This window comes from Anarrhichthys ocellatus, unplaced genomic scaffold (assembly GCF_004355925.1).
Source record: "Anarrhichthys ocellatus isolate YVR2014 unplaced genomic scaffold, GSC_Weel_1.0 scaffold55, whole genome shotgun sequence".
Lineage (NCBI taxonomy): Eukaryota > Metazoa > Chordata > Actinopteri > Perciformes > Anarhichadidae > Anarrhichthys > Anarrhichthys ocellatus.
In genome coordinates, this window is record NW_022280085.1 from 524,462 (window position 1) to 534,699 (window position 10,238).

At 46.6% G+C, this 10,238-nt stretch overlaps 2 protein-coding genes across 2 annotated transcripts in view; both read left to right on the top strand.

Annotated features, from left to right (window-relative positions):
- The window catches only part of ccdc134 (coiled-coil domain containing 134), a 9,881-nt gene extending 3,051 nt beyond the window's left edge, over positions 1–6,830 (top strand). Inside the window, exons 2-7 of the mRNA XM_031870866.1 lie at positions 1,056–1,178; positions 2,905–3,026; positions 3,665–3,749; positions 4,180–4,361; positions 5,510–5,581; positions 5,675–6,830. Coding sequence (XP_031726726.1) covers positions 1,079–1,178; positions 2,905–3,026; positions 3,665–3,749; positions 4,180–4,361; positions 5,510–5,581; positions 5,675–5,800 — 687 coding nt within the window. The 5' untranslated portion in view covers positions 1,056–1,078 and the 3' untranslated portion in view covers positions 5,801–6,830. The remainder of the gene's footprint in view (positions 1–1,055; positions 1,179–2,904; positions 3,027–3,664; positions 3,750–4,179; positions 4,362–5,509; positions 5,582–5,674) is intronic.
- A 29-nt stretch (positions 6,831–6,859) lies between these two features.
- Positions 6,860–10,186, top strand: LOC116396309 (uncharacterized). The gene is made up of 2 exons (XM_031870844.1): positions 6,860–7,105; positions 7,594–10,186. Exon 2 carries the CDS (start codon positions 7,626–7,628, stop codon positions 9,543–9,545), a length of 1,920 nt encoding a protein of 639 aa, XP_031726704.1. The 5' UTR covers positions 6,860–7,105; positions 7,594–7,625; the 3' UTR covers positions 9,546–10,186.
- The last annotated feature ends 52 nt before the right edge of the window (positions 10,187–10,238 follow it).

Sequence of the window (10,238 nt, forward strand, 5' to 3'; positions counted from 1 at the left end):
TGTGTGTGTGTGTGTGTGTGTGTGTGTGTGTGTGTGTGTGTGTGTGTCCAGGAGCATATGCTTTTCCTCCTCCTGATTTAAGTGAGATTCACTCTCAATTAACATTCACACCCGAGCAAGCATCCTACTAGTCCTTCAGGCTCGAGAGTCGGCAGCCGCGCCGCTTGTAAAGATTAATTCTGTCGGTGCGAAATCAAGTCCCGGGCGCTCATTATCCTCCTGCACAGGCTCCATCTATCTCGCACTGTCTCTGCTATCTCTGAGTCTTTAGGTTTTACCGCCGTGTCTGAGCAGAGCTACGAGCGAAGAATTATATCTTGTAGCTTTTCATCAACATTGCGCCCCCCCCCTCCGGTTCCTTCTGTTTTTCCTTCTAATGTTTTCTTAAAAATATGGCCTTCATCAAATTTTCATTTGATGAGCCGCTATTTTTAGCTGTTGTATTTATCTTCTCCCCGACCTCTCAAATGTGTAAAAACAAAAAAGCCTCTGAGGGAAAGGAAGTTGCAACTGGATGACAAATGGTGTGTACGATCACGGCTTTGGATACAGAGACTGTGGGGTGGGGGTGGGGTGGGGGGGGGGGAGCAGAGAGAGAGTGTGTGATACAGAGATTGTAAATGTTCCTCTCAGGGATTATGCTAGTGCCAGACATCAGATGTGTCTTCTTTTTTTTTTTTTAAGCAGCATAAGGAGCTCCTCTTCACATGCCGGCTCTCCTCTCGTGTTCCACATTGACCACTTATCCCCAGCATGTCTCCCTATCTATCTCTCGTATATTCCACAAGCATCACAAGAGAGACAGAGCCGTTCTAGCAGCTTCGGAAAATAAGGAAAAAAAAGCGGCTTTGTGAATAAGAGAACTATTTTCAGATGAAAGTGAAGTCTCTGTATCAAAAGACAACGTGTTCAGTCAAAGAATTCTCTTCTTGAGTTCTACAGATGAATGAATTGAGATCACAATCTCTTAGTGTGTGTGCTCAGTGTTGAGATGTTCAACAACGTGATGTGCATCTCATGGCTTGTCTTCTTCATTTTCTTTTTTTCTTCTTCAGGAGAGAGAGCCTCTCTGCCGACCATGCGGAGTGTGTGTGCACTGGTCCTGGCGCTCGCTGCCGCCCTCGGCTCGGCGGACCCGGACACGCACAGAATGAGACACGACTCTAACCTGGACATCTGTATCCTGCGTGTGTGTGTTTAATGTGACAGAGCATGCATGAGCATATACAGTGGGTACGGAAAGTATTCAGACCCCTTTAAATTTTTCACTCTTTGTTTCATTGCAGCCATTTGCTAAAATCAAAAAAGTTCATTTTATTTCTCATTAATGTACACTCAGCACCCCATCTTCACAGAAAAAAACAAATGTAGAAATTTTTGCAAATTTATTAAAAAAGAAAAACTGAAATATCACATGGTCATAAGTATTCAGACCCTTTGCTGTGACACTCATATTTAACTCACATGCTGTCCATTTCTTCTGATCCTCCTTGAGATGGTTCTACTCCTTCATTGGAGTCCAGCTGTGTTTAATTAAACTGGACTTGATTAGGAAAGGCACACACCTGTCTATATAAGACCTTACAGCTCACAGTGCATGTCAGAGCAAATGAGAATCATGATGTCGAAGGAACTGCCCAAGGAGCTCAGAGACAGAATTGTGGCAAGGCACAGATCTGGCCAAGGTTACAAAAGAATTTCTGCAGCACTCAAGGTTCCTAAGAGCACAGTGGCCTCCATAATCCTTAAATGGAAGAAGTTTGGGACGACCAGAACTCTTCCTAGACCTGGCCGTCCAGCCAAACTGAGCAATCGTGGAAGAAGAGCCTTGGTGAGAGAGGTAAAGAAGAACCCAAAGATCACTGTGGCTGAGCTCCAGAGATGCAGTAGGGAGATGGGAGAAAGTTCCACAAAGTCAACTATCACTGCAGCCCTCCACCAGTCGGGGCTTTATGGCAGAGTGGCCTGACGGAAGCCTCTCCTCAGTGCAAGACATATGAAAGCCCGCATAGAGTTTGCCAAAAAACACATTAAGGACTCCCAGACTATGAGAAATAAGATTTTCTGGTCTGATGAGACCAAGATTGAACTTTTTGGCATTAATTCTAAGCGGTATGTGTGGAGAAAACCAGGCACTGCTCATCACCTGCCCAATACAATCCCAACAGTGAAACATGGTGGTGGCAGCATCATGCTATGGGGGTGTTTTTAGCTGCAGGGACAGGACGACTGGTTGCAATTGAAGGAAAGATGAATGCGGCCAAGTACAGAGATATCCTGGAAGAAAACCTCTTCCAGAGTGCTCTGGACCTCAGACTGGGCCGAAGGTTCACCTTCCAACAAGACAATGACCCTAAGCACACAGCTAAAATAAAAAAAGAAGTGGCTTCGGAACAACTCTGTGACCATTCTTGACTGGCCCAGCCAGAGCCCTGACCTAAACCCAATTGAGCATCTCTGGAGAGACCTGAAAATGGCTGTCCACCAATGTTCACCATCCAACCTGACAGAACTGGAGAGGATCTGCAAGGAAGAATGGCAGAGGATCCCCAAATCCAGGTGTGAAAAACTTGTTGCATCATTCCCAAGACGACTCATGGCTGTACTAGCTCAAAAGGGTGCTTCAATACTGAGCAAAGGGTCTGAATACTTATGACCATGTGATATTTCAGTTTTTCTTTTTTAATAAATTTGCCAAAAAATTCTACATTTGTTTCTTTCTGTCAAGATGGGGTGCTGAGTGTACATTAATGAGAAATAAAATTAACTTTTTTGATTTTAGCAAATGGCTGCAATGAAACAAAGAGTGAAAAATTTAAAGGGGTCTGAATACTTTCCGTACCCACTGTATGTGAGTTACGCCCCATGTGGAGAGTGTTTGTCCTCCTGAGCTCCTCTTATCAGACAAGCGGCTGTTTGAGACCAAGAGGAAAGATCAACTGAGCGCGTTGAAGAACCTGGTGGAGCTGAACGACATCAACCAGCAGTACAAGATCATAGACATCATGCTTAAAGGACTCTTCAAGGTAGGGGGGGGGGGGGGGGTGTGTGTGCGCGCTCTCACGTAGTCTGTGGGCAGCAGCGAAACCAAGCGCAGACAAGGCCACGAGTAAAAACAAAATCGAAAAAGCAACAGTTACTTCAAAGAGCCCGGGCGTCTTGTGCTCTCGGCAGGTTGAAGGACGAGGAGGTTCGCAGCGCGACAGAGAATCAAAAGCTCCACATCACATTCATCAGCATGTTTTCCTCGCATTCATTTGAATGTTAATTTGGCCTCTCGGAGCTCTGCTTTACAACGCGCCTCATTCTCCCAGAGGACGGCTATCTGCGCGCCTCTCAAGGACAACTAGCGTAGTCGACCTTCAGTGGCTCCAAGTGTGTGCGTGTGTGTGTGTGTGTGTATGTGTGTGTCTTCCTTCCATATACTATCTAAGTAGATGCTGACTAATTCTCAGATTGCTGTTTGTGCACAGTTTGTGTTTTAACTCCTGATCTCAGCAGTAAAGGTGCTGTGTAAAATATGATGGGAATACACTTTTCTCTTAGTTCGTAACTACTTTTCTGCCTGATTTACAACAGCAATTTAAATCCCCGGCTCATAGTGTAAAGTAACTAAACCTGGCTATTAAACTGTTTTTTGTGTTTTTTTTTTTTTATTTCTAAGGTGTTGGAGGACTCAAGACAAATCCTGGTTACGTCCAACATGCAGCCCGATGACCCGTTCCCAATGGACGATAAGATCAAAGACGGTCTGATTCACTTTCAAACCTCAGCTGGTTCATTTATTCTCCCAATGTCTTTTGCTCTCGCTCTACTTACATAAGACACTTTTATTTAGCAGCCTCACCGTTTCTGTCTCCAACACCTCTGACTGGTTTGTCAACCCGTTTCTCGTGTCACTCCGCCTTTCTTTCATCCTTCTCCCCCTTTGGTGCCAATAATATCATCTGTAACATCTCCCCCTCTTTCTCCTGCTTATTCACCGACACTACCTATTTGAGTGTGTTCCCTGAACTAGATCAGCCATCGCTTGAGCTGCTCTCTTCCCTTTTTGTTCTATTTAGCAGCATGCTCTGAGTGTTTTGGCAGCACACACACATACATTGCATCAAAACTGTTCCTCCCCCTGTCTTATTTCTTTTAATTGACCTGTTTCTCTCCTCTTCCTCACATCTGCAGCTTATTCCCACGTGGTGGAGAACACAGCGTTCTTTGGCGACGTGGCGCTGCGTTTCCCCCGTATCGTCCACCACTACTTCGACCGGAACACCGACTGGGACGGGCTGCTGCGCTGGGGCCTGAATTTCTGTAACCAGACGGGGGTTTTCACAGGAGGAGCCCACCAACACGTCCTCACCCTCGTAAGACTACATCGCCGACCCTGCTCTTGTTGTTTCTGACTGGCTGAGAACATCTGTGAGATCACCGTTCTGCAGAGCTAAACAGAGAGTGCTGTTTAGACAACGCTGCTAAAAAATGCAAACTCCGACCCACATTAAAGGAGCTAAAATAAGTCCCAATATGGAGGCTGATTCAGTTTAGTTTAGTTTTACAATTTGAGTCCTGAGCAAAATGCTGATAACGCTTCCTTGTTGTGAAGTCTAGATGCAGAACGCCATATAAGGGCATGATGAAACGAGCCAGTGAGAACATGGAAAACAGTTCAACGCAATATAGCACAGGGTGGGTTGGATGTGGAGCTTGCAGTGTAATCTGCAGTCATGTGGGTGCACAGCGCATCCTCTGTGTCGACTATCGCCACTAAATGTGTCATTGGTCGTCAAATTTGTCCCCGATGGAGAGCAAAGGAGATGAAATGGCATATCTCCGCGCGGGTTAATGAACTAAACTCTGGCAGGATTAATGTGTGACTTTAGCCATGGGCCAAGAGGATTATATTGTGGATTAATTCTGAGGCTGGAAGCAGCGGCAGCAGTGAAAGCGCGCCTCAGTAACCCCGCTATTAGTTTAGTTCGCTTCTGATCCCCGACTCCACGGGTACTCACCTCGCCATGGGGCCAGTTAATGAGCAAACATTAATAATATTCATCAGATAAAATGTATATGGTGCTCCGGTTTCCTCCCATCACCAAAACATGTACGTATAGCTCTATTCATTTTATAAACAAGCTCTTTTAGTCTATTTTAATGATTTTTTTATGCTCCTTACTTACATTAACAGTAGAACAGATTCCCGTTGTGTTTCAATTTATTTTCATTGTGAATTACAAAATGGTCAGCGGCCACCTGGCAAACCTATCACTGGTCACATTTGAGCATAAATGCTCAAATCCATGCAGCTCATGGCATCTAAAGCTGACATGATGAAATGATCAGATAAGATATAGTACTCCGAAGAAATACCGATTTTAGTCTGCAGCTGCGTTTGAGCTGCAGAGTAAGCAATGTCACGGTGTCTCACTTTCATTCCTCATCTCTTTTGAATACATGATCACGTGAATCTCTCCTCCTCTTTTCCTCATTTGTCGACTCTGCTCATCTCTTCAAGATGTCACAGGAGCTGGGAATAACGGAGAAATCCCCCGACTTCATAAACCCGTACCGCACAGAGAGAGACGACGTAAGTGTGACGCATGTTTTTCCACACCCTGCCCCTCCTTTTTAGAAAACAGAGCCTCACATAGCCTCTCTAACCCCGACTCGTCCGCTTCAGGTGCTTCATACCGCCGAGGCGTTCCAGAAGATCCTGAGGGAGGAGGAGAAGAGGAGGAGGAAAGAGGAGAAGAGGAAAGAAATAAGGAAAGGCCCTCGCATCTCCCGCTCTCGCACCGAGCTATAGCGCTGCACCGCCGAGCGGAGGAGACGAGGAAGGAAGGACGGAGCACACGCACAGTCCACAAGAGGTGGCTTGACTTGTAGACTCCGGGGGCGACAGTGAAGGAAATAAAAGCTGTCATCACTTGTATTAAAAAAAGCCAGGTGCTCTGTTGAAAACAAGAGGAACCCTCGAGTTTACACAAATAAAAAGTAAAGTGGTGTCAGTTTATGGCAACGGTGTGAATTGCTGTACATCCGCGGCGATTTATAATTGGAAAATGTAACGTTGTATAGAAGGTAAAGCAGCTCTGGAATAGGAGTTGATAAGGGAAGCTCATTTTTGATAATTTATGGAATATAATTCATTTCAGTATAATCTTTAAAAACAAACAACTACAAAACCCCCCACTGTACTGTGTCTGGTCTAGAGTTAACGTGTCTAAAACCTCATGCTTCGTGTGTTTGCCAAATCTAAATTTGTCCTCGCCTCATTCCAGTTGGCCTGTTCCTGGTTCGGTTGAGCTTGAATTGATGGAATACGGTTTAGTTTTTGGTTCCTTCAACTGAGATGTGTGGGATATTGTTTGTAAGTTGGCAGATTTGTTATTGCTGCTCAAAGGAGGACACATTTTATGTTTCGTTTGCCTGAAGGACGGTGTTCTTTAATTTGTTTCTTTTCATATCTTTTTGAATATCATGTTCATTTGATCACCATCAAAGGGATCATCAGTGAATTAGTTTTTTCATATTTGGCTTATTTTAGTGACCTTTAGTTAATGAGAATTATTTTATCCTGTTGGAAATATCTGTCAGCCAGATTTACAGTATATGAGCTCTTTTTTGTTTTTGTTTTTTTCTGTTTATCGTTGCTGGAAATTAACATATTTTAATGGTTTAGATTTATGGAATTGAGATTGATGTAATTTTGAAATCGTATTAAGACTGTTATAAAACTATGTATATTCAGAGAAAGAATACCATTGCTGCAGAATGAACAAGCCATTTTGTTATCAAATTTAATGAAATAAAATGACTGATATGTACAAAAAAAACGTGTGTGTGTGTGTGTGTGTGTGTGTGTGTGTGTGTGCGCGCGCGTGTGCGCGTGCGTGCGTGCGTGCGTGCGTGCGTCACAGCTAGTTGTACAGATCAGCCAACAGAGGGCGGGCCGTCATCAAACTGACTAAAGTCCAATGGTTATGTTTAACAGCTGATCCCAACATGTAACTGCAGCTACACGAAGAGGAAAACTAAGTTAAAGCTCGAATGGAGAGAAGAAACGACCTCTGTTAGTAAAGCTGAGGAGTGTTTAATAACGCGGACTCTGGTAAGAGGACGTTTATCTCGTCATAGTTGCTGTTTTCGTCCTAAATTAGCAGCTAGCTCAGGCTAGCTTGTTATTGTGGAATTAGCTTTTGCCCGTGTGATATTCGTTTAAGTTAGCTAGCTAGCGTTAGCTTGATAATACATAGCAGAGGCTACAGCGTTGCGTTTTGGATTAAACCTGATCTTTGCATTTGATTTCTGATTTTTGGTTTCACGGTTTGTTATCATTCGGTAATATTTGATTTGTAAACATAACTACGCACCTAGTGAGTAGCGCTAACGCTAGCTAGCTGTTAGCTAACCTATTCAGTTGAAACGTTTTGTTTCTGTCCAGAACCGTCCGTCCAAACACTGACTCTTCTAGTCCTTTTAACACGAAACGAGGCGTGTGTTGTCTTCATTAGCTCATGTTATTGCAGTGAGACTATCTAAAGTAAATATAGTCTCAGTAAGTGACAGACACTTTCTGTTGTGCTGTTTTCCCATCAGGGTGCAAGGAAGAGAAGAGGCAACCAGTTGATATGGAGGGTGAGAAGGAAGGAGAATCCTCTGACACCAGATGGACTGAAGAACTCAGGCTGGTCCTCATTGGAAAGACCGGCTCTGGGAAGAGTGCGTCTGGAAACACCATCCTGGGCCGGAGGCAGTTCCTGTCACAGATCAGCGCCAGCTCTGTCACCCAGGTTTGCCAGCTTGGGAGCGCTGAGCTCGCAGAGGGAGAGGATGGCCAGACTGTCCCACAGAGGAGGATGAGGAGAGTCACGGTGGTTGACATGCCGGGGTTTGGGGACACTCACCTGAGCGAGGAGAAGATCCACGCAGAGTTAGCCAAATGTGTGTGTCTCTCTGCCCCTGGGCCCCACGCCTTCCTCCTGGTGGTGCCGGTAGGACGGTATACAGACAATGAGAACCAGGCGGTCTGCGAGTTGACCAAGATATTTGGGGAGGATGCACTCCGTCACCACACGGTGGTTCTTTTCACCAGAGGGGATGACCTGGAGGGCATAGGGATCGAGGATTACCTAGGGGAGACTGCACCTGCTGGGCTTAAGGCTTTGATTGACAGGTGTGGGGGCAGGTACCATGTACTTAACAACAAAAACCCCAGTTACTCAGCGCAGGTTACAGAACTCCTAAAGAAGGTGGACAAGATGGCGAAGCAGACTAGAGAAGGGTTTTATACCAACACCATGTTTTTAGAAGCAGAGGCGGTGATCAGGGAGGAGCAGAGAAGGATGCTGAGGGAGCGAGGGCCAGCAGAGGAGGAAGAACTTGCGAAACAAAGAAAGTACGACTTCGAGTGTAGCAGAGCGGAGAGCACCGATGGAGGATCAGAAGGGGTCAGGAGGAGGAAGTTGGAGAGAAGAAAGGAGGAGGATTTTAGGGTGGAGAGGTGGTCAGAAGAGAGCAGAGGCAGCGCCTTCAGCTTCCTGAGAGACGGAGCTGAACGTTGCAGGGACCAGTTCAGAGGCAGCCGTAGGGCCGCGAGCAGGTCTGTCGATTCGTCCCCAAGTCGCATGAGGAGGGAGGCTGTGCTCTCTGCTAAGGTGCTGGAGAGAGTGAAGATCCTGGTGGCTGCTGGAGCCACGGGCATGGCGGTGGGGGCATTGTTTGGGGTGGCTGCCCCTTTGGCAGCTGCGGCCGGGGCGTCTCTCATGGGGAACTCGGTGGGTTTTGCTGCGAGTCAGTTCACCGGGATGTCTGTAGCAGGAGGCACAGGTGTGGGGAAAGCCGTGGGGGCCATAGTGGCGGCAGCCTCAGGGAAAACTGCAGTGGCTCTGGGGGCAGCGACGGGTGGACTTTTGGGGGGTTCCGTTGGAGCCATCGCCGGTGCTGAAGCCGCCAGTCCTGGGGAGGGTGCTCTGGAGGCCCTGGGGCAGGTTAGTGTCATAGGGGCCTCCACAGTGGGGGTGGCCGCAGGTGTGGGAGGCACCATGGGAGCAGGGGCAGCTTTAAGCGCGGCCCTGGAGGGAGCAGCTTTCAGCACGGCAGCCCTCAGTGGTGCTGAAACTGCATCGGCAGGAGTAGCCAATGCCTCCGTAGCTCAGAGCAGTTTAGCCTCATTAGCGGGGCAGCAGGCAGTGGCCGCCGTAGGAGGTGTAGCTGCAGGTACTGGGACTCCTCAGTGTGCTGCAGCCTTAGCTCAGGAGATGGCTGCGAACATCCCGCTGGCTGCTGGGTCTCCCGGTGTCCTGTGTGGCCTAACAGGACCCAGTGCGGCATCGGCGGCCAGCAGGGTGGCGTCAGATCCCTGGGGCACCGTGGCCGTATCGACACGCATCCTGACCGCGGTGGCTGAGATAGGCAAGGCTGCAGCAGGCATCGCCTTGGCCGGTGGCCTGGTGGTGAAGGTGGTAAAGAAAAGAATACGATGTGGCACAGGAACGACGGAAGCCAGTTTCACAGAGAAGTCGTCGTATGAGGTCTACTGGAACAAATGAAAAGATGCAATTGCAAAAGATAACAGAGAGCAGGAATTGTAATTGCAGAAACTCGGTTGGAGCAGTTTGAGGCTGGTGAATAGGTTCAGTGACATTTGCAATGCTGCGTGGGCTGACTAATAAAGACTTGGTCAATTTTTATGCGGTTGTTATTCATCTCACAGCTGGTTGGTTTTCAACACGACCTCATGTCTTCAAACACATAATAAAAACAAAGAGACAATTATGTGGAAACTGGGCCGCTGAAAATGTCGGTCACAGAGTTCAGCAGTGTGAGCTCAGTGGAATGAACGATATTGATTTCATGAAGGTTTACAATTTGACTTTGTAAAAATCTTTTGCCCTTTCTGAAGAAGAGCCACTGAGCATGAAGACAATGCTTGTGTAATTAAGCTTACTCATCACAGTAATGGGGGTTGTAAATGAACAAAAGGGTCTGAAGTGTTTGCACTGGCAGATGACAGTGGGTGGTTGTGTTTGCAGTGTTTCACATCCTGTAATATGTTACCAGATGAGAGATATGCAGTTAAGTATTAACACTAGTTTTGAACAACCTGATTTCAACTTGCACTGTAAATGTATCAACAGCTTAGTGTTGACTTTGTTGCAGTGAAATAAACAAGAATTCTTCTTACAGTGAATGCTTTGTACTCATTTCATGTCAGCTGTGTCACTTGATTTTATTAGAAAAGG

Coding starts and splice junctions, on each gene's coding strand:
- LOC116396309 (XM_031870844.1), top strand. CDS start 7,626: ATGGAGGGTGAGAAGGAAGGAGAATCCTCTGACACCAGATGGACTGAA.